Source organism: Oryza sativa, chromosome 10 (genome assembly GCF_034140825.1).
Source record: "Oryza sativa Japonica Group chromosome 10, ASM3414082v1".
Lineage (NCBI taxonomy): Eukaryota > Viridiplantae > Streptophyta > Magnoliopsida > Poales > Poaceae > Oryza > Oryza sativa.
The window spans coordinates 14,241,441-14,268,738 of record NC_089044.1 but is presented as its reverse complement, the minus strand read 5'-3'; the positions used below and the strand labels follow the sequence as shown (position 1 = coordinate 14,268,738).

Genomic DNA, 27,298 nt, shown 5'->3' with positions numbered 1-27,298 from the left:
GAAAAGGAATGGAATGTCTCGCAGGTATAAAGACAAGGTAACAAAGATAATAAATGGATGAGTTTGTATCATTGAAAATAAGCCCTTCTTTCGCCCAAGTCATTGAAGATGGTAATTGATGGCTTTGCTGCATTCTTTCGCCTCCCTTTCCGAGATCAAGTCCTAAGCAACCATCATAAAAATTTGGAAATTTCAAAGGCACATGGATTAAAATGTGGGTAAACAATTCGAAAGGATTAAAAAAATGAAATAGTGATTAAGACCTGAGTCCTACTAAAAAGCACCCAAGAGATCCTTCTGCCAGACACATTATAGAATATTTCTTTCAACATTAAACACATAAAAGAATGACAATTACAAAAACGAAACGTAGTAGCAGACCACTTGGGTGATCCCACTCGATAAAATAGCTCAGTCGATTATTTTGATTTTTTTTATTTTTTTAGTAATTGTCCCTAATATTCTCAATTGAAGCCCATAGTAAATAGCAGTAATCCTATATTGTTTCATCACATTGCGATGGCGTTTGAAACTCATATAGTTATGAAGATAAAATTAAGTGTTTTACATAAAACAAGATGGTATTAACATATTATTAATTAAGATTTAATTATTACAAACTTAAAAAATATATTTATCTGATATTTTAGAGCGACTATCATATAGGAAGTTTCCGCTCGAAACGTTTAAAAAACGTGCACGAATATCCAAATTTTTCATCCAGCTTTTGTTCGATGCGTATTGGGCCTCAACTACATTGCATAAACCATTATTGGCCCATTATTCGATCTGTATTGGGCCTGGATAGAACTTCTGGGCCTATTTGGCCCACTATTTGTCGGTCCGAACTTTCTCCCGTCGAGGGGGCGGTGGTCAGCGCCACCCCGCTTGGTGGTCAAACCACCCCACAAGCTTTGGCGAAATTCGGAACACGGTGGAGGAGTTCGCCGTCCCCGAGATGCCGCCGCCGCCGCCGCCGTCGGTGCGCACGAGGAGCGTCACCTCCGTCGCGCTCCCGACGCACGGAGATGGCGGCGGCTGTCGCCGCGTGCCGCTCTCCCCGTTCGACGCGTACTGGGTCGCGCTGCCGCCCGTCCGCCGCGTCTTCCTCTTCCCGTCCCCGCCGCCGTTCGGAGACGTCGTACGCGCGCTCAGGGACTCCCTCGAGGCGGTGCTCCCGGCGTTCTACCCCTTCGCCGGCGCGCTGGTCTACTCGCCGGAGGAGGAATCGCTGTCCATTGTCGTGGAGGCCGGTGGCGGCGTGGCGTTCGTGGAGGCCGAGACGGACCTCGACCTCGGGAGGCTCGTCGACGAAGGGGAGGAGCACGACGAGGACGCGCTGCGGCAGCTCGTCCCGGACATCCGCCGCGACGAGCTCCCCGCGCCCGTCATGGCGGCGCAGGTGACGGAGTTCGTCGGCGGTGGCGGGGGCGTGGCGGTCGGGGTGGCCATGCACCACGCGGCGGCGGACGGCCGCGGCCTCTGGCGATTCTTGGAGATGTGGTCCGCCGCCGCCGCAGCGGCCGTGGCCACCAGTGTCAGGGAGGCCCTCCCACCGCCGCTCCACGACCGGACGCTGGTGCGGTTCGACGGCGACGGCGAGCTGGCCCGGCTGTTCTTGCGGCAGATCGCGCCGGACTTGCCCAAGGTGAGCTCGCTCTGTTCTGTTCCCACCATGCTCTAGCTTAATTAGCCATCATGACCAAAGAAATCGAAATGAAATTGATATACCATGACAAATTCAAATAATAATTACAGTAGTATTAGCAATTCAGCATGCGCAATGAGGAGTCAAGTAGTTAACATTCTCTCGTAGAAAAATTTGGACACCTTCGGTATTTGACATGGTTCCATTTGTAATCAATGAATTCTGTTAAAAATTCTGACAAAAAGTTCAGAACAAAAATATGGGAAACTGTAGTTCTGATTACTCTGGAGTTCATGTTCTTCCATTCAAAACTATCCTGAAATTCTTCGTGTGTTACTCTTGATTCATCGTCAGCCATAAGCCGAGATGTTGGTTGCCCCTTCTTTTGCTACTATGATTTTGCAAGATTTGAAAATTCGGAGGTGAGATGTTAATTTGAATCAGTGCCAATAGAGCGTATGACATCTGTATTGGCTTCAGATCGAATTCTTCGTAATGCTATGAAAATTGAAAAGGACGGGCTTGATTATCTTTGATCATGGAGATGGAGATGCCTCAGTTACATCTTTTGTAAAAAAGAAAAGAAAATGTATCGTGACTTTTGACCTCTGCAACGACTAAGATATATTACAAAAGTGCCTAAAAAATTACACATAAATCTGGTGATTTCTGCATTTGAGGATCTAGTGATTATGAATTTGGAATAGTCAATCTTAAAAACGAAAATGGAGCATTTCGTCATGAAAATTAGCATTTTTTAAGTTCAATGAGTAAACTGTGAAGTTTCTTACTCCCCCCGTTTCACAATGTAAGTCATTCTAGCATTTCCCACATTCATATTGATATTAATGAATCTAGACATATATATCTATTTAGATTCATTAATATTAATATGAATATAGGAAATACTAGAATGACTTACATTGTGAAACAGAGAGAAAGTAATTACAAACTTACAATGTCAATTTGATAAGCATATTTGAGAGTGTCACTGACAATCTCCTGCAGATCGTTCACGCGCCCCTGCGCCAATGCCCTCTCAGCCGGCGAACGTTCACGTTCGCCGCGCCGGCGGTGAAGCTCCTGAAGCAGCGCGCCACCGTCGGCGGCGGCAAGACGCCGTCCACGTTCGCGGCCATGGCGGCGCACGGGTGGGTCTCCATCGCGCGCGCCAGCGGCCTCGCCGACGACGGCGGCGGCCCCGTGTTCGCCGTCTTCCTCGCGGACGCCCGCGCGCTCATGTCGCCGCCGGCGCCCGGCGCCTACGCCGGCAACTGCGTCGCGGTGTGCGCGGCGTCGCTGGAAGGGGCGGAGCTCGCCGCCGGGGCGGACGCGCACGCGCACGCGCGGGCGGCCGCGGCCGTCGGGGGCGCCGTCGACGCCGCGAGGCGCGACCCGCTCGGCGACCGCGCGCGGTGGCACGACAAGTTCGCGCGCATCCCGCCCGGGCGCGCGATGATCATGGCCGGGTCGCCGTGGTTCCCGGCGTACGCGGTGGAGTTCGGCTTGGGCAGGCCGGCGGCGAGGGCGGAGCTGGCGTCCATGAACCACGACGGGGAGGTGGTGCTCGTCGCCGGGAGGGAGGCTGGGTCGGTCCAGGCGTCGGTGGCGATCGCCGCCGACAAGATGCCGGCGTTCCGTGAGATGTTTGTGGTTGGGTGCGGATGGGGCGAGCCTGACTCGAACTAGTTCTTTTTATGTCTAATTATAGATTTTAGTATAATGAAATAAAATGTAATTTTCGTAAAACCCTATCTATTATGGACCAGGTCACCCAAAACCATCGGGATTTTGGCAAGAGATATATAACCCTAGTTTTTATGGTTCTTACGTTTTATAAAACCATGTCCTTAACCAATTTAACATACGAGAAAAAGAACAATATGCCACTTTTAGTGGGTTTCAACATGCCACCCATTAGAATGGTAAGGATAAAATACTACTTAATAGGTTGCTTTGAGATATTTTACCACATTAAGGAGTTTTAAGACCATAATGCCCCTATTGTTGATAGAGAGGAAGGGAGAGAGAGGGGAGCGGCAGCTGGTGCTCACCGGCGGCGGTCGCGAGCAGGGGAGCGCGGTTGCGGGCTGCGAGCACGCGGGGAGGGCGGCTAGCGGCGACGGGGAAGGAGGACGGTGGCGCTACGCTGGGAGGAAGATGGGCGACGAGGTAGATGGAGGTATTACCTACTCTGTCCTCCTCCCCCGTCGTCATCGGAGGCAGCGAGTGCGCACACGCGCGGCGAGCTGCAAGCGCCGCCGTCCTCCTCCCACCGTCGACGCCGCCCTAGTGCCCTACACATCGTCGCCTCCTCTCCCTCTGATGTGTCGTCTCCGCCGCCACCCGCCTCCACCTCGTCGCCCTATTGTCCTCCTCCTCAGCGCCGCCCATTGCAGTCCACCCCCGCGCGCTCGCCGCCCGCCGCCGGCGAGCACCAGCTCGGCCTTCTCCCCGGCGCTTCCCTCTCCCTTCCTCTCTATCCATAGCAAGGGTATTGCAGTCTTAAAACTCCTCAAAGTGGCAAAATAACCTAAAGATAACCTATTGAGTGGCATTTTATCCTTGCTATTCTAATGGGTGGCATTTTGTTGAAACCACACGAAAAGAGTGGCATATTGTACTTTTTCTCTTTAACGTACTCCTATATCAAAATTTAAAAGGCTATACTTATATTAAGAGTAAAAACTACATATATTTATCCAAATTATCATAAAGCTATATATTTAACATGGTGTATCATAAAACTACAGATTTAACACTAAATTTATCACAAAACTATGAATTTAAAGTGGAATATCATAAAACTACATATTTAATAAAAAATTATCACAGAATAACAAAACTTGACATTTATAACCCAAACATAAAATTAGTGCTAAGGATTTAAACCCTAAAATCTTAATTTTGCGATAATTTTATTGTTAAATATACGACGAATATGATGATTTGAACTGATGATAAATCATTCATACGATTGAAAAATAATTTTCTCCATTAAATTAGGGTACAGTCACTTGCAACTTGTTCATTATAGTTGATTGATTGAATTAAGGCCTGGTTCAGTTCCCAAATTTTTTTTCCCAAAAACATCATATCGAATCTTTGGATACATGCAAAGAGTATTAAATAAACTAATTGCACAGTTTGTATGGAAATCGCGAGATGAATCTTTTGAGCATAATTAGTCCATGATTTGCCTATATGTGTTAATGACGGCTTAGTTAGGCTCAAAAGATTCGTCTCGCGGTTTCCAGGCGAGTTATAAAATTAATTTTTTTATTCGTGTCCAAAAACCTCTTCTAATATCCGGTCAAACATCCGATGCGAGTTCCAAAATTTTTCTTTTCGCGAACTTAAACAGGGTCTAAGTCCCACGCTTGAGTTATGTCTAACATTGCGGGAGATGTGTCTGACATCCCGTTAGTTGAAGTATCCTTTTGCAGTTTACTTTGATTACTGGAGTAGTACATTCTACCTTTTGAGGGGTATATGGGTCTTCTGGTCACCACCTTAATTTTTGTTAAAGTGACAATGATCCCTTATATTAGGTCCCTCGGTCAAAAAAAAAAAAAACACAACATAGAAGGTAGTAATGTGATATCTTCTAATTGAACAAATCTGGACAACTAGGAGGGTCCTCCTAGGTTGCTTTTTTACATGGAGTGAGTATATATTTAGACTAGAAAAAAATACCCGTGCGTTGCAACGGATAAATGCTATTTTAATCTTATTATTATTATATGTTTTAAAATCTACTATGAGAACTCGTTTGGATCATTTATTTAGAAAATCATGAGCCGTAATTAGGAGTCCGATCATTTTAAATTAGCATGCGAGTTTTTTAAAGAGATTTTTTATATGATTCCTCCTATATTTCTAAAAGCGAACGAATTTAAAAACCGACTCAAATACGGATTTATATTTTCAAAAGGAACAAACTTAAAAACTGACTCATACACGGATGATGTACCAAGTACTAGCAAAAATATCTTCAATATTTATAATAGTAGAGATTGGTGTAATATGCCGAGAGAGTAGGTTAAACCGTTCAAGGACAAAACGAAAATTATGTTGCAACGAGAAATAAAAATTCCAATTCATGCCTAATTTTTCAGTTCTCAATTAATGCATACCAATCCCGCCATAGATGCAGAAGACTGCTGACTACTGTACGTTTTTGGGAACGTTCTGCCCGTATTTTGCCTGAAAATCTCGCTCTCTATTTACTCACAAATACTCTCTCCGTACTCGTAAAGTAAGTCGTTTAGGACAGCGACACGGTCTCTAAAACACAACTTTTACTTTTTGTTTCTATAAAAATATTTATTGAAAAGTGATATATGTATATTTTTATGAAAGTATTTTTCAAGACAAATCTATTAATATAATTTTTACATTTTCAAACTCAATAACTTGAGAGTTATTGATGATTTATATTCTCAAGGTTTGACTTAAACAATATCCTAAACGACTTTTTTTATAAGTACGGAGGGAATATTTGACATGGGTAGAATAAGATTCAGCCAAACGTTTTAAAATCTTTGACAATCAAATTTATACTAGAGTAGGCTCATAAAATCTAATTAAGTCCAAAATACTTTTCAGGAAAAATCTATGAAGATAATTATTAAAATAAATATCTAAAACGCTATTTATGGTGAAAGTTTCGAAAGTTTAATCAAATGTTGTCATATTTATAACTAGAGGAGCATTTCGAAGTAACTGTTCGTTGCTTAGTGTGATCATAAACTAAGAAAACACAATCTAAGACAAATAAAAAGAACAAATACCATAGATATGCGGAAAGTACGCATACTCAAAGACAAGGTTTTCAATGCTTTATTTGATCGAAGCATTAGAGAGAACTGCCTCATCTTTCCACTTACGAGCATAAGCTAAAATTTAAATTTTAAAACTTAATTTTAGAATTAATAATATGGGTTTTCACTGTATTTTATTAACGTGTATATAAAAGTTTTACTTGTAAATTATTATTAGTAATCTGTAAATTATTTTTAATTACTAATAAGACATACAAATAAGTATATGCATAAGCAGCATAAGGCAAATAATGAGCTTGCAAATCTGGCGAATTTTTCTGAAGTGTGAACATGGATGCTTCTGCTATCATTTAGGTTGCGTTCGATTTAGAAGCTAAATGGTTAGCTTTTCTCAGCATACTTGCATATAATTAATTAACTACTAACTATTATAAAATTGAGAAATAGATTTGTTTAATTTTTTAAAGAAACTTATATAAATATGTACAAAATATATCGTTTAATACTTCGGGAAGTGTGCTAAAGAAAAACGAGATAGTTGCTGGATACAATGAGACTTGCTACTACGGGGGTGTTTATATCCAGGGGTGTAAGGTTTTAACGTGCCACATTGGGTATTATTTAGGGTGTTGCATGAGGTGTTCGGGTACTAATAAAAAAACTAATTACAAAATCTGTCAGTAAATCGCGAAACAAATTTATTAAGCCTGATTAATCCGTCATTAGTAAATGTTTGCTGTAGCACCACATTGTCAAAATATGGAGCAATTAGGCTTAAAAGATTCGTCTCACAAATTAGTCGCAATCTATGCAATTAGTTATTTTTTAGCCTATATTTAATACTTTATGCAAGTGTTTAAACGTTCGATGTGATAGGGTGAAAAATCTTGGGGTGTGATCTAAACATGGCCTACGTACTCCATTCGTTTTATATTGTAAGTCGCTTTGACTTTAGTTCTAGTCAAATGTTTTTAAGTTTACCCAAACATATAAAAGTTTTTAACACAAAATAAATATACTATTAAAATATATTCAATATTCTATTTAATGAAACTAATTTGATGTGGCAAATATTGTTAAAAATTTTCAAAAAATTGGTCAGACCTTAAAAAGTTTGATTAAAAAAATTAAAACGCCTTATAATATGAAACGAATTAAGTGCTACTCCAACCATTTCGCGTTACAAGTAGATTTGACTGTTTTAAAAGCAAACTTTTTTAAAGTTTGAACAAATTTATAAAGAAAAAGTGTAACAACACTTATAGCGCTAAATTAGTTTTGTTACATTGGACATTGAATATTGTTGATTGTTTTTGTTTAATTTTTTTAAATATGCTATATTGTTTTATAAAGAAGTTTATCAAATCTAAAGAAGTTTGACTTAAAAAAGTTAAAATGACTTATAATATGAAAGGAATGTAGTTGCATTTTAGTTGAACTCAACTTTTAAAAGTAGTTGAGTTTTAAATTTTAAAGTAGTTGTATTTTAGTACTTCTATAAATTTTAAACGTAGCTGCATTTTAGTACTTCCTCCGTCCCATAAAAACCTAATATAAGGCCTCGTTTAGTTGGGGAAAATTTTTCAGTTTGGTTGTCACATCGGATATATGGACACACATTTAAAGTATTAAACATAGTTTAATAACAAAACAAATTATAGATCCCATCAGGAAACTGCGAGACGAATTTATTAAGCCTAATTAATCCATCATTACCAAATGTTTCCTGTAGCACCACACTTTCAAATCATGGCGCAATTAGGCTTAAAAGATTCATCTCGTAATTTACACGTAATCTGTGTAATTGTTTTTTTTCTATATTTAATATTTCATACATGTGTGAAATATTCAAAATATTCAATGTGATATGTGAAAATTTTTGTTTTGGAACTAAACAGGAGTGAGTGGGAATGTGACACCAGAGCGTATCCGGATAAATGTATATGCGCATATGGTTTTTTTTTATGAGTGAATACAAGCTTGCCTACCATTTGTCACAGCCGGATCCGTGGCGCAATGGTAGCGCGTCTGACTCCAGATCAGAAGGTTGCGTGTTCGATTCACGTCGGGTTCAAACCCCCGAACCATATCCGGGTTTATTTTTCTTTTTTTCAATTTTTTTTACCTTTTCCCAGTTTTCATTTTGGCGCGAGCCTTTCCCGCCAAAAGAAGCCCCCTCTTCCGCGCTACTGCCCTAATCCCGCCGCCGCAGCCGCAGCCGCAGCCGCCGCCTCATTCCCCGCCGTCGGAGATCGCCACCCCGAACCACCCGCGCCGCCGCCGTGGTTAGCGCGACAATGGCTGCGCCGCCCGGTGAGGCTCCGCTCACCGCCGCCACCAACATCGAGGTGCGTTTCCATCTCTCTCTCTCTCTCTCTCAGGCGGTTGCTGCCCCTCTCGCCGGCCGGCGGGCGCCGCTGCTGCTCTGGGATTAACTTCCGTTCTCCTTGCAGCCGTTCTATGTCCTCCACAAGGGCGGCGCCGCTGCCTCGTCGTCCTCCTCGTCGGCTCCCTCGCTGCCGTCGTCCGGCCGGGCGCGCCGCCGGATCGACGTTTCCGGGCTGGCATCTCCCAACCCCAAACCCGGGAAGAGATCCCGCGACGACGACGCCGCTGAGGACGACGACGACGACGAGCTGTACGAGCGGCTCCGCCTCGACGCCTTCCACCGCGTTTGGTCCAAGATCCAGTCCACCATCAATGTGCAAACTCAATTCCCCCATATTCCATCGATTCGTTTACTACTCACTCGCTTAATTCCTCAGCAATTGCAGAATCTGACGAGTGCGATTTCTCATCTTGGGATTGATCCAATTTTCGATTGCTCGTGTGGGCAGGAGGTTCTTCGGGGGATCAGCCTCAAGCTGTTCGACCAGGTGCTGCGATGGGTGCAGGAATCCTTCTCCGCAGTCCGCTCCATTGCGAGACCTTCCGCAGCCGAGGTGCGGCAGCCATACCCTCTCCTCACCGATGTGATCTGCAGGAAGATACCGACGGCTTTTGTTCTCACCAGTGAGAATCCGCCATCAATTTGTTCAGCTGGTTGGTAGGTGTGGCGAAGAATTGCTCGGTTTGATGGTTTGGGCTTCTTAATTTTGCAGAGAATGCGGAGTTCGTTGACGACATCACGACATTCCGGGATCTTGCAGAGTATCTTGAGTCCAATGGATGTCACCTGGCCAAGCTGTCGGCGACTGAATTATCGGAAAAAAATGGAGTTGGTTGTTGCTTCAGGAGCTTGTTGAGGCAGCTACTTTCAGATGTTCCAGATGTGAGTGACATGGCCTGCTCTCAAGTCTTTTTTAGCTGTACTTTACTTGAGAGTTTGAGACTGGAGTGCATAGCCTTACTTGTTGTCTGTTCTGGTTTTGTCACTCGAATAGGTAGCGGATATATTTGCACTTGCATCTTGGTACTCTGCAGCTGAGAACTATGATCAGCCTATAGTCGTCGTAATTGATGATTTAGAGCAATGCTCTGGTGATGTCCTGGGAGAGCTTGTGATGATGCTAAGGTAAAATTTATGTTTCATAGCATTCAATGGGTTTAAACAACTGCGGTTACATCAAACATGAAGTACATAAAAGTTGTTTTGACCACGGTTCTATACCTTAATATGGTTGCTTAACATATAGCCCCTCCGTTCTGAAATATTTCTTGTTGTTTAGTTCATTTTTTAACTAGCCAACGTCATACAAAAAGAAACACAGGGAGTATTTGTTTTTATCTTCTCTCTCTCTCTCTAGAAAGAGAGGAAGGATCCTCTCCCATTTCTATTATCAGAAGCAAAACAGTGACCACACCATCCAGATTACAAGATTAAGGCTAAAACAGACCCCACCTTTTAGCCCTGGATAGCGTGATCCCACTATTTTCAGCTAAAAAGTTTCAAGATGCTAAAATTTTGAACGCAATCATGAAGCTAAACTAGAGAGCAACTGCTACATTTTCAGATTACAGTTCCTAAATCACACATAACAACTCGGTTTCATAAACCCTCCCCGGTTTTTGAGCCAAAACAGCAGCATTTTACTTTCATAAGCATCCATGTCTTCTGTCTTGCCATCATGACACTTCCCCTTCTATCCCCCTTCTAGTCTTCTACTTCAGCCTTCTTGTCATGCTTCATTATAACTGAGATAGCATAAAAGCATACCAATTTGTTGTATGATATTTTTTTCTCTGTTTTGGTGTGGAACTCACCAATCCCTTGTTTAATCCTCTTTTAGAAGATATTCTTCTTACAATTAAGAAAATGAACCTGGTTTTATCTTTCATTTATATCCTTAGTTTCACCTAATAAAATTTATAGTCTTGGGTATGATTTTAACCTGAATATTCTATCTGTTGCAGCGAGTGGGTGATTAAAATTCCCATCTTCTTTGTGATGGGGATTGCAACCACCCTTGACGCACCAAGGAAACTACTCTCATCAGAAGATCTTCAAAGATTAGAGCCGTGCAAGCTGACCTTGGGGTCTCCTTCTGATAGAATGAACGCACTTGTTGAGGCTATCCTTGTCAAACCATGTGCTGGATTCTGTATCAGTCATGAAGTTGCAGTTTTCCTTAGAAATTACTTTTTCAAGCATGATGGGACCATAACATCTTTTATTAGTGCTCTCAAGGTTGGTTCTTCATGTTAATCTTAATCTCTTTTCACTGATGTTAACAAGTTGTTATTTATGTTTTTCCCCTTATTTTTGATGGATGCTAGTACTAAATCAAATTTTATGCAGCTTGCTTGTAGTAAGCACTTCTCTGTCGAACCTCTGAGCTTCTTGTGCATGGGAATGCTTGAAGAGGATCGTGAGGTCTGTTTTATTTTCTTCCAAACATAATTCAATGTTAGCTAATTATGTTCTTCTATCACTAACTGGAAAATAAATATTTTTAAGTTTCCATATCTTTCGGTACAAACTAATATCTTGTATTGACATGGATTTATTTCTTTCTGTCTTATCCCACAGAACTTCTGGCATGATAAGTTTAATGCACTACCCCAAGAATTGCGGAAATATGCATCTGGTCTCCCGTCATGCACAAGGTACAATACTGACTTTAAAGATTTTCACCAGTAATATACTTTGTCTAAAAATTTCCATTGCAGGGAAAAGGACTCAACCAAGTCTGGCGACAATATGGTTGACGGGTTGTCTGAGCTTATGAATATTCAAAAAGATTGGAGTTCAGTTCTCTTGGTAAGTTTTCTTTGTTCTCCAGAACTTTCTTATGTTTCTAGAAAACAGAGTTGCCCAGCTATTTTTTTTCTTTAAGACTCAGATTTTCAAGTTCATTTGTCTATTGACCTTGTGATGTCTAAATAAAAGCTAACGAAATGTGGTTTACTCGTGATCTAAACTTGATGGGTACCAACAAATGTGTTACCATTTGCAATTAGAGACAGTGGAATTCTGGATTATCACTTCCTTTGTACTTATGAATACTTGGATAATATCATGCAAAGGGCCTTTTTTTCTGCTTAAGTTATAGAGCCATACCATCGAATAATGTATTTCGTATGTTGTGATTATGCAGTGCTTGTATGAAGCTGGAAAACATGGTAAAGTGCAACTTTTGGATATTTTCTGTGAGGCTGTAAACCCTGACCTGCACACTCAGAAGGCACCCAATCTACCAAATGAGAAGTCAGGAACTAGTAGAAGATTTATAGATCAGGTGATGGATACAATAAGGTATGTTGATGGGAGTTGGTTTCAGGTTTTTGGATGCGAAGCTTCTGATTCATTGCTCTAGATTATCTAGCGGCATTTAGTAGGGTATTGTTGATTAATATCCATTGTAGCTTATAATTACTATGGGAGCAAAGGGGAATTTGGGATTGTAAAATTTTGGGGGCAGCGACATAATAGTACCGACTGATGGAGGTGGACCCTTTACTGTAATGCTTAGCTCCTCTTGATGAGTGTGTTTTATTGGATCAGGTACCTTCCAGTGGAAACACTATTTTGTCTTCTAGAAGTTTGGAGCATCCATCTAAACGGGATGGATAAGGTATGCTTATTGCTAATTTTTGTAGAAAACTTTTTGGATATGCTATGAACTGCCATACCATATGGGTTCAAGTTTCAGATGGCCACTTTACTTGGTTGCTGTCTGCAATCTTTATTCAAAACATTCTGAAGGGAGATAATTGCTTTTGGTCATTTGATGTTCGAAGTAATACCTTTTGTGTCGAGATGGCTTGAGCATTTGTCACAGTTTTTGTTTTGACCAAGTCAGATAACTCATTCCTAGTTTTTACCAGTTGAAGGCTTCTGGCATAGAGCCTAGTGTACTAAATGTACTTTTTAAAACTGTGGTGTGACTCTAGTTGAGAATGTGTTCATTCTAATCCCAGATAACAAACAAGGTGAAAGAGCTTCAGTCCACCACAATCAGTACAGACAGTGTGAGGATCACAAAGGATAAGTGGCCTAGGTACTTCCTGCTTTATTCCATATTTCATTTAAAAATTTTATTAGCCAAACAAATATTAAGAATGCCAAAACAAGTTGCAATAGCATAATGAGGTTGAGTATCTCTAGTGGACGAATCTGTACTGCATTTTTCAGTTTCGATTATCTGAAACTGGCTGAAAATCATTTTCATGGCATATCAGGAGATCAACAAATAGTACTGGAAATAGTACAGTAGCACTGAATGATAAAGTGGCTATGCTGTTGGATGATGTTACCAGGTAAATGTTATTATAAGATTGAATCAACTAAGTACTATTTTAATCTTATATAACTTACTAGATCTATTTATTCAGATGATTAGTACAATTGAACTGGGATTATCTTTCTCTATTTTGTTTGCTTTTCAATAACTTAAAGTTCTTTCAGCATCTAATGCCTAGATATTTCAAACAGGAAATTTCTGGTCTCTGTTGAGTGTTTACCTTTTCATGAAATCGTCTGTTTCAAGAATGTTAGCATTCTTCAATCTGTAAGTTTTTCCTTTACAGAAAGAAAGCCGGTACCATTATGTACTACTTACTTACATAATAATCTATAACTATCAAATTAACTGTTTTAAATTCTATCACATCTCATTGTAGGCTTTAATTGGAAATCCGAGAAGAATGGTCCAGCTTGATCTAGTCAAGTCACACAAACATCTTAAATGCTCTTGCTGCAGGAAGAATGGAATTGCTGTGTTGGCATCCATGCATGATACATCAATTATGTAAGTCCTGGAAAGTATTCTTATTGAGCGGCGCATCTGGTGGAAATAGCCATATGGTGAAAACTTAATCAATTGGCATACTAAGTTCTAATGTTTGGAATCTAAAGCTCAAAATAACAGACGTCATTCTGTTGACATAGCATGCCATGTTAACCATCCTTTATCCTGATGTGATCATTAAACCCATTTTTTAATGTATTTTTATGCTGACACGTATTATCCTTTTTAATCTTGCAGGTGCAATCTAGCCCAAGAATATGGTGATGTAATCAACCTTCATGACTGGTACATATCTTTCGATGGCATTATCAATAGCGTGCATTCAAAAATCAAAAGGAAACCGCACACATCTCCCTCGAAAAAGAAATCAAAACCCGTTGCTGCGGAGAGTGAAGCCATGATCCAGTATCCTTGAACTAACCTTTTTATTACAATTTAATATACTAAACGTCCACAAATATATTTGTACAGATACTAGGGCAGCATTTCTTGTAATCATTAAATCCAGGTAATCCTTGACTCATTGGTTCCAGAGCAAGGTTTTGCAGAGCTGTCACCGAGCTACAGATCACCGGACTTCTTCGGATGCCGAGCAAGAGAAGGCCAGATCTTGTGCAGAGAATCGCATTCGGCCTTTGAGACCTTCAACGCTAGTTTACCAACTGCAAACCAGTGTTTTTCAGACTTGTGATGCTCACAGCTTTTGCACATGGCGGTTGCTGATGAATGATGATGGCATGTGAGTTTATATGATGTTATCGTGCAAATGGAGGAAATATGGATTATTCAGAAACCCCAACGACGGCTGGAAACTTGATATTCGGTTGACAAAATGAAGCAGCTACCGTTGCCCATTTGGAATTTATGACTGCTTGTTTGCACTGCATACTGGATATTGTCTTTTATTCTTGCAGTCAGTAGCATTAGTTCTCGGCTTTGTTCTCTGTACATCTGATGCAGCCTAACTCATCAAGCTTGTAATTTTTGTAATTCGAGTATGTGAATTCTGACGCACTAACAATCCATACGAGTGCCCTTCAATTTTCGTAAAATTGATCTCGATATACTGGTAGTAATCAGCGTTTCAAAAGTTTAGACAAATGGTTAACTAACTTGCATGGCATCAATAACAGCAAGTCAGCAACAGCATGAAAGCTGCAAAGCTTCATTTCAGTGGAGCAATTGCCAATCATCACTACTTACAACAATTAGCAACCATCCACAGATCGAAAAACTACCGTTAGCATAGACTATGAACCCCTTTGTCTATGTCCCATAAATGGATTATTCGTACTTCTAACTCGACTGACGCGGAGAGGCAATTCATCTTGTCCAAAATGCAATCATATGCTCGAGCAATTCAGAATGAACAGTAGATCTCGATTAGTTACGCATGCATAGTAAAGTACAATTACCAATGGTCTGAACAGAACTAAAAACATGCAGCCATAATAAATATGAACATTATCTAAAAAAATAAATATGAACATTGACTTACAAAAAAGGAGTAAATTTGAAGACATAATTCTATAGTTAGGAAAACTGAAAATTCCAACGGTTTTCGAACACAGTGGCCTAATTATCGAATGGATCATCTCCGACACCTCCATCTGCACCATCGCCGTCGCCGTCCCCACCGCCGTCGATCAACATCGGCGCCGCCGCCACCTCGTTGAAGCTAACAATGGTGTCGTCCTCAAATTTAAACACGAATTCACCATCCATTATTTGGGATATCATTTCGGCTACTCGTTCGGAATCAAACTCCGCGGCGCCTAGCTCTAGCTGTGCGTCGCCGTCCGCGCCATCCGTCAGCTCCTGCGGCTGATGATGCTCGTGCTGCGCCTGGACGCCGCCGCCGTAGTCGGCGAGCTCCGGGTGGTCGTAGTTGCCGCCGGCGTCGGCCGGTGGTGGCGCCGCCGGCGAGTTCTTCGGCGGCGCCATTGGCTCTGGTGGGATCGCCGCGCTGGGCAACAGGTGTTCCAACGTATTACACGACGCAGGATCCGCCATCCCGAGGTAGCCGTCGTGCTGCACCGGCCCGCCGATCGATGACGGCCACCACGCCGTCGGCGAGCTCGGCAGCGCCGCGCAGCTGATCGTGCTAGGAGACGGCGGCGCCGCGGCACCGTACGCGACCTCGTACTCGTCGTACCAGTCCTGCGGGAGCTCCGACGACGGTGCTGACGCCTGTGACGTCGAGGCCATGTTCGCCTGGTCCGCCATGGACGTCATCTCTCCAGCCAAGCCCGGCAGAGCGACATCGCCGCCGACGACCCGGGCAGGCCAGGCAGCTGCAGTGGCAGTGCCAGCGGCATCGTCGACGACGACCCAGCCAGGCCTGGCAATTGCGGTGGCAGTAGCGACGTTGCCGACGATGATCCGGCCATGTTCAGCAATGGCCGTGGCGGTGGCGTAGGCGGTGGCAGTGCCTCCGGCGTGGAGGGCTTGTCCGTGCTCGACGCCGCGGCGGCAGCGTTCACCGGCTCTGTGTCCTCCTTCCTTCTGATCTTGTACAGGCGGTACACGGCAAGGTCCTCAAGCTTGTCCAAAATCCACAAAATTAATTTATCAAGCCAAATTAGCACAAATTGAATTCGATCAATCCGCTTGATCATGAATACTCCCTCCATTTTATACGTTTTATATTATAAGTCATTTTAATTTTTTTCTAATTTAAACTTTTTTCAGTTTAATGTTTGACTAAATAAATTTATAGAAAAAATATGGTAGTATTTCAAAAATATATATATTATCAAAATATATTTAATGTTAGATTTAATGAAACTAGTTTGATGTTTTAGATGTTATTATATTTGTCTATAAACTTGAAGTTTAACTATGAAAAAGTCAAATCGACTTATAATATGTAATGGAGGCCGTATAATGGAATGTTAATTACAAGACAAAACACAATATTTAGACGGAGTTGCTAGAAATATAGTCGATTTTTTTCAGCCACTTACACAGTAGTTACACCTCATTTACACCCCACTTACATATGCAATTAGTATGTAATTTTCGAATTTACATATGTAATTTTAGTACTTACATATGTAATTTTGAGACTTACATTGTAAATACACTAAAATTACATATGTAATTTATGAACTTACAATATAAATACATGCCGACTATTTTTTTATAAAAAGTATGACGCCATAAATATAGCTACACCCTATTTAGATATAGATCGTAATGTAATGTATTTGCGGACTGATTTGAATTTAAATATAAATTACCAAGTACTACCTGGTTTTTGGAGCTAGGAATGATCTTGGTGTACTCGTGCATGGCCCAGTTGGTCTTGACAGGGTTTTGGTCGCCCTCGAACCTACGCTCGTAGAACACCATGGTGAGCTTCTGACCAACATCGATGCCGCCAACCTTCTTGCTCCTCACCGTCTTGCTCCCACCAGATGCCTTCCACGTCCCACCGTTTGCCACCCTCATCGGCTGCCTCTTGTTCCTAGCCTTCGCTGCGAATAGCCTCCTGCTAAAGAAGTAGATGCATCTGTCCTCCATGTTCTCGATATACGTCTCTGCACACGCCATCGCCGGAGAAGAAGAAGACAATGATGAACATGGTTTTAAATCCTCAGTTATAGCTGCTGCTATTCTTCGGTTATAAATGTTAAAAGAAGGGTCCAACTATTTGCTTTTATGTATAATTTAACTGTAATAACTCCATTTAACCCACTATAGGTATTGCTGTTTGAGAAACCCAACCGCTAAATGTCTTATCCCACTATTTAAAATACTAATGACGAAGGAAACAACAAGAGAGGGGTAGAGTGACGGTGGCGGCGAAGCGGGCGTACCACGGAGGAGGGCGGGGTGGAATTCAAGTATCCTGATATGCTCAAAGACGTTATTGAGGGCGCCGGGGACCTCACCTCGGACGAGCTTGCACATGAGGATGGCGAAAAGCTCTAGGTCCATGGGGACGAAGTAGAAACCGACAGGCATGCCGTGCCGGTTCTTGCCGTACTCCGGCACCACCTTCTCCTTCCCCTTCAACTTCCCATTGTTGTTGTTGCTTCCACCGCTGCCGCCGCCGTCCCCATCCGCCGGCTGCTCGCGCGTGGTGTGACGAGGACTGCGTATTTGAGGGGTGGCGCGAGATGTTCTCTTCTTTTTGTGGGAGTGAGGCGGTCATTTGATTCGAATTCAATTTAGGGGAACGTTTTTGATTTTTTTTTAATCCAATACATGAACTCGCCGCCATCGGGCATCGGGTTGCGGACAACGGCGTAAGCCATGGAGATTGGGCTGACGTTGGCAGATCATCACGAAGGTGAGACTGACGGTGGGCTCGCCGCCGCCGCCGCCGCCGCCGCAGCCGCCACGGGCGGAGGGAGAGAAGGGCGGGTGGACCTTGCGGTGGTGGTGATTCATGGGGACCGCGGCGGCTCGGTCGCGCGCGACGCCGCTCCTGGTTCCATGGCGATGGCGGTGGTGGAGGCAGGCCGGCGGGTAGAGAGCCGCCGCTCGCCAACGGCGAAGGGGACTATATAGGGCGTGTGGGTAGAGAGTTTTCTTCTTTCTTTTTTTTTTCCTTTTTCTTTCTTTCTTTCGTTTCTTCTTTTTAATGGCCAGACACGTGGGCCTGATGGGCCTTGAATTTGGGCCTATGCTAACCAGGAGTTCCAAAAAAAAAAATCCAAATTTGAATAAAATTCGGATTTACACGTTATTATTTAGAACAATAATGTAAATCATTATTGTTAAGATAAGTGGGAAAACAAGTGTTCCTGCTTCTAGTCCGAACAGGCTGCATGCAACCCAATCGAATTTTCGGTTAGTGGATCCATGCCATTATTGCTTTACCCATTTCGAAAAATGTCATTACTATTAAACGACCTGTATCATTACAATTCGAGAGCTATTTTGAGATATGCTAGTACTTACCCGTTTGGTGCATTCATTAAATTTCTGCGTTAATTGGATCCATGTCATTACAAATCTGTCATTTTGGATGAATGACACTACTATTCTCATCGATTCGTATATGTCATTCAAATTCACACAAAATTTAAGCTGCTCTTGGATTTCATTATTTAGTTGCAAATGTCTCCAGCAATGGCCCTTTTAATTGTTGTCAATGATTTTTTTTTATTTCACGCAATTATTGTGACACTTGGGTTGCTGAAGTTAGTTACATAAATTGTCCAGCTCTGATTGTAAACTGTCCTTTGGCACTTGTACCACACTCCATTTTCTTGCAGACGCATACTAAAGGAATATTCTTTGTTGCAGTGGTAGTGGCTCATCAGCACGGTCATTGATGATATCTCTTGGTCTGAAGGATCATTCCCAGGTATTATTTGAACTTACCTTCATATATGACTGTAATTCTCCATGTTTTTCTCCTGAATCTTGCCAAATCAGCAAGCATGGTCGATTGTACTGTGCATATTAGTGTGTTCTGAGGTTAGACCCCGTTATTTTGCATTGGAATCAATAGTATTCTCGTGTATGTATATGAAACAATTTTGTTACTTCTGCAGGCAACAATGAAATATATTGTTTCCACCATAATTGAGAACCGCCTATGGTAATACTACCTCCATCCCAAAATGTTTGACGCCGTTGACTTTTTTAAAAATGTTTGACCGTTCGTCTTATTCAAAAAATTTAAGTAATTGTTAATTCTTTTTCTATCATTTGATTTATTGTTAAATATATTTTTATGTATACATATAGTTTTACACATATCACAAAAGTTTTTGAATAAAACGAACAGTTAAACATGTTTAAAAAAAGTCAACGGTGTCAAACATTTAGGAAAGGAGGGAGTAGTTTAATTTGCATACCGAGCTGGGGTTGGAATGGCTGGGCACATGTCTATTCACTTCATCAACAGAGATGTTGACATGATTAGTGCTGAGCAATTAACACTCTCTTACCAATCTAGAATTTCGTAACTATGATTTCTTCGGAGTCGATGTATGACAAACTAGTTATATAACCAAAGTTATAGCGAGAATTGCACTACTAGCTTTGATGAGTATTCCATCTACGAACTTCTGAATGCTAATGGTTGTATTATGTTGCTTTGCTAATTTGTGGCCTAAAATTGGTGAAAGCAAAGCACTTTTCAGGGGCATATTTATTCGGAATTTCAAGGTCGCTTCTTTTTTGATGGAATTTTGTTAATAATCTATACCCTCTCTAGAGCAACACATAACTTGTACTGTTGTGGTGCAGAGGCCAGGAGTATCCTAAGAACAATGTATTGACTGATAAGAAAGCCCGTTGTTGGCTGCAATATAATAGGTGAACACGTCACTTGTAGTTAGCGTTATAACTAAGGTATACAATAGAGATATCCTATGCTTAATGTAACATAAATATTCTATTGTTTTTATGGGCCCACATCTTCTCCTCTTCTCTTTCTTTTTCCCAACCTTGCGCGGATGCAGGCAACGGACATGGGCGGACACGGACAATGGCGAGGGCGGCGGCTGCGGCGGACACAGGTGATGGCGTGTATGTCACTACGGTGGATGCAGACGAAGGTGGCGGCCGCTGTGGACAAGGGCAAGGGCGACGACGACGGCTGCGGTGGACGAGGACGACGAACACGGGTGTGGACGGTGGGACGGACGTGGGCCTCCGCCGCGGAGGACGAGGACAGTGGGATGGAAGCGAGCAACGGCAACGGATACGAGCGAGGATGGCAGGACGGATGTGAGGGACAAGGACGTCGACCACAGGCGAGGATGGCCGGACGGCCGCGGACGACAACGGCGGTCGTAGTGGATGAGGACAACGACCGTGGCGGACACGGGTGTGGATGTGGGATGAATGTACCCTGCCGTGCGGAGGATGAGGACGGCGGGACGAATGCAAGCAATGGTTGTGGACGCGAAGGACGAGGATGGCGACTGCAGGCGAGGGTGGTGGGATGGCCGCGGGCAACGTCGGTAGCAACCAAGGACGAGAACGACCGCGGAAGATGGTGATGGCGGACGAGGATGAGGACGGTGGCCGCCACGGCCGTGGATGAGGGTGGTGGGACGATGGCGGCCACGGAAGATGGCGACGATGGTGACGCAGAAAGACGCGCAGAGGAACGAGAACTGGTAGCGATGGTAGCATTACGGGCCCACACCTCGGGTCGCGCGTGTAGCCAGGTGGTTAATTAGTCGCCTGCCCATTCTCTCTTTTCCTCTCATTTTTCCAGCTCAACAAAAAATCCTATGTGGACCTCCTACCGCCCTTTATTGTACATGTTCTTAGTGAAATAGTAAAATTACCAAAGGTCTATACGAAACTAAAAACATGGAGCAAATAGTAAATATGAACATTAACTTACAAAATCGAGTAAAATTTGAAGACAAAGAATTTATAGCCAGGGAAACTTGAAATTCCAGCGGTTTTCGAACGAGGGCCCTAATTGTCGAATGGGTCGTCTCCATCACATCCCTCTGCACCATCGCACCGCTGTCGATCATCATCGGCGCCGCCACCACCTCGTCGTCGTCAGGAAAGACTTCGTTGTACTTAAGGACGGTGTTATCCTCGAATTTGAACTTTTACCATTTCGGCGATTCGTTCGGTGTCAAACTCCGTGCCGCCCAGCTGTGTGTCGTTGCTGTCGGCCATGGCGCCGTAGCCGTCCTCGCCATCCACCAGCAATGCCGGCTGCGGCTCCTGCGGATGATGCTGATTCTCGTGCTGCGCCTGGATGCCGCCGTTGTAGCCGGCGGCGTCATGCGGAGGCGAGAGCCGGTGGTGGTGGTCGACGGCTGGTGGTGGCGCCGGCGAGCTCTTCTTCGGCGTCATCGGTTCCGGCGGGATCGCCGCGGTGGGCAACAGGTGTTCTAGCATGTACCACGTTGGATCCGCCGCCATCCTGAGGTAGCCGTCGTGCTGCACCAGCCCGCCGTTCGGTGACGGCCACCACCCCATCGGCGAGCTCTGCGGCGCCTCCCAGCTGATCGTGCTAGGAGACGGCGGCGTCACGGCGCCGTACGTGATCTCGAACTCGTCGTACCAGTCTTGCAGGAGCTCCGACGACGGTGTGGACGCCTGCGACGTCGAGGCCATGTTCGCCTGGTCCGCCATGGACATCATCTCTCCAGCCAGGCCCGGCAATCGCCGACGACGACCCGGCCATGCCCGGCAGCTGCAGTACAGGCAGCGACATCGCCGACGACGATCCGGCCAAGCCCAGCAATTGCAGTGGCAGTAGCGGCGTTGCTGACGACTGTCCGGCCATGTCCGGCAATTGCAGTGGCAGTAGCGGCGTTGCTGACGACGGTCCGGCCATGTCCGGCAATGGCCGCGGTGGCGTAGGAGGTGGCAGTGCCGACGACGTGGAGGGCTCGTCGACGCCGCGGAGGCAGCGTTCACCGATTCTCTTCGTCCTCCTTCCTTTTATCTTCTACAAGTGGTACACGGCAAGGTCCTCAAGCTTGGCAAAATCCACAGAAATTGATCAGCCCAAATTAGCACAAATTGTATCCAAAATTCAAACTCAAACAACAAAATCGATCAATCCACTTGAGCATCAATCAGTTAATTACAAGACGAACAAAACACAATGTTTAAATATACTCTCTCTATTTTATATTATATACAAGTTGATCTTGACTTTTTCTTTTTGTAAGTATAACTTTATAAGTTTAACCAAAACATAACAATAATTAACATTAAACAAGCATATTATCAATATATATCCAATGTTTATATTTAATGAAACTGATTTTATATTGTAGAAGTTGTTAATTTTTATAAATTTTATTAAACTTAGAGAGTTTAACTTGAAAAAAAAATGTCCAAATGACTTATAATATAAAATGGTGAAAGTAGATTGCAACGTAATGCAGATTGATTTAAATTTAAATTTCAATTAAATTAACAAGGACTACCTGGTTTTTGGTTTTTGGAGTCATCAATGATCTTGGTGAACTCGTGCATGCCCCAATTGGTCTTGATGGGGTTCCGGTCACCCTCGAACCTGCGCTCGTAGAACATCATGGTGAGCTTCTGGCCGATGTCGATGCCGCCGACCTTCTTGCTCCTCACCGTCTTGCTCCCACTAGACGCCTTCCACGTCCCGCCCTTCGCCACCTGTGTCGGCCGCCTCTTGTTCCCTGCCTTCGTCGCGAACTGCCACCTGTTGAAGAAGTAGATGTACCCATCCTCCTCTTTCCCGATGTACGTCTCTACACATGTCATCACCGGAGAAGAAGAAGAGGAGGAGGAGGACGGTGATTGATGAAGGGGACAGAAAGAGAGAGGTAGAGAGGGGGCGGCGAAGCGGGCATACCATGGAGGAGGGCGGGGTGGAATTCGAGGATCCTGATATGCTCGAAGACGTTGTTGAGGGCACCGGGGAGCTGGCCGCATACGAGCTTGCACCTGAGGATGGCGAAGAGCTCCAGGGTCCTTGGGGACGAAGTAGCAGCCGACAAGCATGCCGTGCCGGTTCTTGCCGTGCTTGGGCACCACCTTCTCCTTCCCCTTCCACTTCCCATTGTTGTTGCCACCGCCGTCGCCGCCGCCTTCCGGTGGCTGTTCTGCAATGGCGGGCGAGTTAGTTGGTTAGAGTTGTAGTCAACCAGGAGGAGAGAGGATTAATTAGTCGGTGAGATAGAGAGAGAGCTAGCCGAGTCGTGATCAGTCGCGGTGGCGGCGCTCGCGCGCGGCGTGGCATGGGCTGCATATTTGAGGGGAGGGCGTGAGGCGACTGTTTGGTTCGAATTCAATTTGGGGGAAATCGAAGGGGAGTAAGAGTAGGAATACGATGTAAAACATGATGTGAGAGACCGGCTGCTATTTCCAATTGTGGCAGCCAGGCGGACATACTATTTGGTGTATAATGTTTTGCACGTATGTCAATACTAATACTCCCTCTTTTTTTTTTTAAAAAAAAACTCTCCCTTGACGCCGTCCGCGCGCGTTGATCTCCTCCACTTCCACTTCCGATTCCCACACACGTTCTCCGGTCGCTCGTACGCTTTCCTTTCGAGAGCATATGCGTGCAGCATCCCGTTTCTTTATCTGTTTGTTACAGTATTGCTTTGGCGCTCGATCGATTCGCTCCCGATCTTCCCAACGTCGGCACCTCCGATCCGCCTCGATCTCATTCTCAGTTAATTTCTCACGCGCCAGCAGCCAGCAGGGCGCCAATCAAGTAACCGGCGACTCATCCCTCCTCTCCTCATCAGACCGATCCATGAATCACAAAATTCAGATTTTAGCCAATGTTCTAGCGCTGCTAGTTTTGAAGTTCATCTATGAGCTTGTGACTGCTAATGGTTGTACTTATGTTACGTTGCTATAATTTGTTGCCTGAAATTGTTGACAGCAAATCACTTTTCAGGACCATATCTGTGTTCGCAAGTCAGCGATCCCAACCGGAACAGTGCGCACGAAAAACGGAGAGGCAATTAGCGCGTGATTAATTAAGTGTTAGCTATTTTTTTTTCAAAAATAGATTAATATGATTTTTTAAGCAACTTTCGTATAGAAACTTTTTTTAAAAAACACACCGTTTAGTAGTTTAAAAAGCGTGCGCGCGAAAAACGAGATGGGGAAGTTGGGAACAGGGGTCACTTCTTTTTTAATTGAATATTTTTTAGTAGGAAAAAGTACGAAGTACCCCACGAACTATTGTGGTCGACCGAATTACCCGGTTGTTGACAGAAAACACGAGGCCTGGGAGATCTGCTTAACTCCAGTGCAGGTCCAAAGCTCGCATTCGAATGTATGAGTGTGCCAGTTGATTTGATCCTGTAATCAACAAGAAATAGAAGCAAAGAAACCGCAGTTAAATCTATAAATGATAGCCGATCGGCTAGGTACCGATGACACATCATTTATCTTTGAGCCGATGTCATATGAATCAATCGGCGATTATAAATAAATAGTAAGGAACTAAATCTATTCGATCGGCTGTAGATATTAACGATATATAGTTCTTATATTAATATATACTTAAATCAAGTGATTGGGATAGGTCGGTCATCGTGCCGAGACAGTATAAATCACTTAGATCGAAATATATATTAATAACAGGATTATATATGTCTATAGCATAACCGATCAGATAGATCTAGCGTGTATCGGCTAATACTCCGATACTACTCTACATCAAGATATTAAAATAGGTATAATGTATTAAACAGAAGCTTAATATATTTAGATTGCGACGATATCTTGACACAGAGGGCGGATTTAACATGTCAGTGAAACATATAGAGCGAATATGGTTAAATCAGATAAGATTGGCTGAAACTCCGATACTACCCTAATCGGTAACCAGAGTACAGGCTAGAGATTGATATTCTAAGCATGACTTAATAGATCAAACTCAACTGATGCAACATTAAGTACGAAAAGAAGAACAATATCTAGACAATCAAGCCGCTGGAAGTTTCATAGAGTGGTAGATATCTTATATAATCTAGGTCAACGTCGCTATTTAACCAAATCGGCTGCCTTCTGTTAACAGATGTTAGCCGATTGTAGGTTAGATGACGATATTGTCGAAGATTATGTAAGATATATGATAACTTGACGAATTACATAGACAAGATTAGAGTATCATAAAGATGGAAGCACTAATCCCGAGAACATAATTCATCATAACAAGTTTTACCTCTTGTTGAAGATCGAAACCGATGCAGCTCAACCCGAAAGCAAGAACTCGTCAAAATAAAACTAAAGCAAAAAGGTGGCGATGCGCCGAGATTGTATTGAACGTGTATGTTGTTAATTACATAGGGCTCGGGGTCTATTTATACCCGAGAATTACAAGATATGCCCATACCGGACACGACTATTATCTCTAACAAACTCTAAGATACCATAAGTCTTTGCGGCAGACTTTTGCCCGTATTTATCTATAAGGAATTTACATAAGATATCCTAATTAATAGATACAATTGCCTTCCCAGGACTCTATCCGTGCGTGGCAATCATCTTGAGGTACATTAACTTGAACCCGATGTCGTGTACAAGTCATATTGTCGGAATCGGCTGTATCAGCTTACTTAGCCCGACTCAAACCCAGCCGATCCTAATCGTAGCCGATCTGGACTCCAGCCGATTCCTGCTCTGTTTCCGAACTCGATCTCCGCCTCCGACTTCGCTTTGATCAAATCTTCTTTCCTGACACAAATGTTACCAAATTTGGTCGTTAACACATGCCCCCCAAGTCCGGGATATTTGATAATGTTCTGGATTTGCCATGTACCGGCTCCGAGCAAGTTTCGCACTCCGCCGCTTTTGACTGTTATTCCAGCACTTTAAATACTAACCGTTACCCCCGAGAAATCTCACGCCGTGACTTCCGTTTTCACCGCTCAAGCGAAACCTCTTCTCTCTCTTCTCCGGTGATTCCCCCGGTGCAAAGGCGATTTCTAGGCGACTTCCTCCTCAACGAGATCTCCGCCCGCACCAATGTCGTCTTCTGCCAGCCCATCTGGTGCGCTATCAGCCGAATACACTGAGGTAAGTTCTCATCGGCTAAATCCCCTTCCTTAGCAGCAGATCGATTTTCTCCTACCTCATATTGCTTTCCTTCTCTTGGTTGCCTCGGATTTGTAGCATATTTCCCACCAAGTCGCAATTCCCAGTCTGACGCATGAAAACCACTACTTTCTCGGCCCAATCGGCAATCCTGACCCCACCGAGTTCATTATTGGTGAAATTAATAGGATCCCCTTCAGATTAACCAACCCAGATCTAGGTCACTGGAAGAATACTTTCAAGTCCTGGCCGTCTCTAGAGAAAGTTCCACCAGAAAAGAGCTGGACTACATGGTTCAAACGTGTATCAGCTAGTAAGAGGGTTTACTGGGATGAAATTGGAATCGGCCAAGCACTTGACCTTACTATAGCAAACTCGGCCAAAGATGAACCCCTGATGGCAGCTGCTTCCTACTTCTGGTCAAACACCATTAATGCCTTTTTGTTCAATCAAGGGCCGATGACCCCAACTCTCATAGATATCAGCATGATCACGGGTCTGGATGTCACCTCATCAGCCAACCCTATGAGCTTGAACACAAAGAACCAATATGACTTCAAGACCAAAAGCATAGGAGGTTGGTCAGGCTATGTAGCGGCATATATGGGTCAGGGCTCGGTCACCCCTCAGGAACATGTGGCCTTTTTGTTAATGTGGCTAGAAAAATTTCTGTTCTGTGGATCAAGTTGCGGCCCCACAACCAACTGGCAATTTCTAGCTGAAGCTCTAGAAACAAAGAGACAAATCTCCTTGGGCAAAATTCTCCTCGGCTACCTATACCAGATGTTGAACAATGCATCGGCTAAGATAGCCGTCGGCTCAGTAGTTGGAGCAGGTGGACCCTGGTGGCTGCTACAAACCTGGTTAAACCTGATAGTTATGAAGGTTGTCAATCGGCCATCCGTATCAGAAGCTAAATTCCCAAGACTAGAGCCGATTGTAGGAGATGATGGAGAAGAGAGTACTCATCGGAGATGCACATCATACGGAGAATACGCTTCTACGCCAACTGATGCTGGGGCAAAACTATCGGCTGAACTGCTCAAAGATTGGTTCTGCAGCTTCTATGAAGGCTTTCAAAAAGATGCTCGAGTTTGGTTTCTTTATGAAGATTCTGCAGAACTTGAACACCCATTGGACTTCAGATTCGAAGACATCAACCATGAAATATACCAATCATCCAGGAAAAT

At 43.7% G+C, this 27,298-nt stretch overlaps 3 protein-coding genes, 1 non-coding gene and 1 pseudogene across 4 annotated transcripts; 3 read left to right on the top strand and 2 right to left on the bottom strand.

The window, feature by feature from the left end:
* The first annotated feature begins 878 nt into the window (after nucleotides 1-878).
* LOC4348573 (phenolic glucoside malonyltransferase 1) lies at nucleotides 879-3,474 on the top strand. The gene is made up of 2 exons (XM_015758426.3): nucleotides 879-1,648; nucleotides 2,657-3,474. The coding sequence occupies exons 1-2, from the start codon at nucleotides 959-961 to the stop codon at nucleotides 3,335-3,337; spliced, it is 1,371 nt and encodes a 456-aa protein (XP_015613912.1). The 5' UTR covers nucleotides 879-958; the 3' UTR covers nucleotides 3,338-3,474.
* Nucleotides 3,475-8,434: 4,960 nt separating this feature from the next.
* On the top strand, nucleotides 8,435-8,506 carry TRNAW-CCA (transfer RNA tryptophan (anticodon CCA)). Its single transcript has one exon. It is a non-coding gene; the product is annotated as a tRNA-Trp (tRNA).
* Nucleotides 8,507-8,588: 82 nt separating this feature from the next.
* LOC4348571 (origin of replication complex subunit 3-like) lies at nucleotides 8,589-14,698 on the top strand. The gene is made up of 17 exons (NM_001423022.1): nucleotides 8,589-8,780; nucleotides 8,886-9,134; nucleotides 9,270-9,444; nucleotides 9,534-9,703; nucleotides 9,816-9,946; nucleotides 10,786-11,059; nucleotides 11,171-11,245; nucleotides 11,402-11,478; nucleotides 11,542-11,632; nucleotides 11,970-12,127; nucleotides 12,377-12,446; nucleotides 12,793-12,872; nucleotides 13,054-13,131; nucleotides 13,307-13,382; nucleotides 13,495-13,622; nucleotides 13,860-14,027; nucleotides 14,156-14,698. The coding sequence occupies exons 1-17, from the start codon at nucleotides 8,730-8,732 to the stop codon at nucleotides 14,259-14,261; spliced, it is 2,157 nt and encodes a 718-aa protein (NP_001409951.1). The 5' UTR covers nucleotides 8,589-8,729; the 3' UTR covers nucleotides 14,262-14,698.
* A 499-nt stretch (nucleotides 14,699-15,197) lies between these two features.
* On the bottom strand, nucleotides 15,198-17,689 carry LOC9269880 (leucine-rich repeat extensin-like protein 5). The gene is given in 3 exon segments (XM_026020702.2): nucleotides 15,198-15,880; nucleotides 15,883-16,165; nucleotides 17,444-17,689. Coding segments are annotated over 3 exon segments (1,212 nt in total).
* A 3,141-nt stretch (nucleotides 17,690-20,830) lies between these two features.
* Nucleotides 20,831-23,623, bottom strand: LOC107279089 (proline-rich receptor-like protein kinase PERK1; annotated as a pseudogene).
* Nucleotides 23,624-27,298: the final 3,675 nt, after the last annotated feature.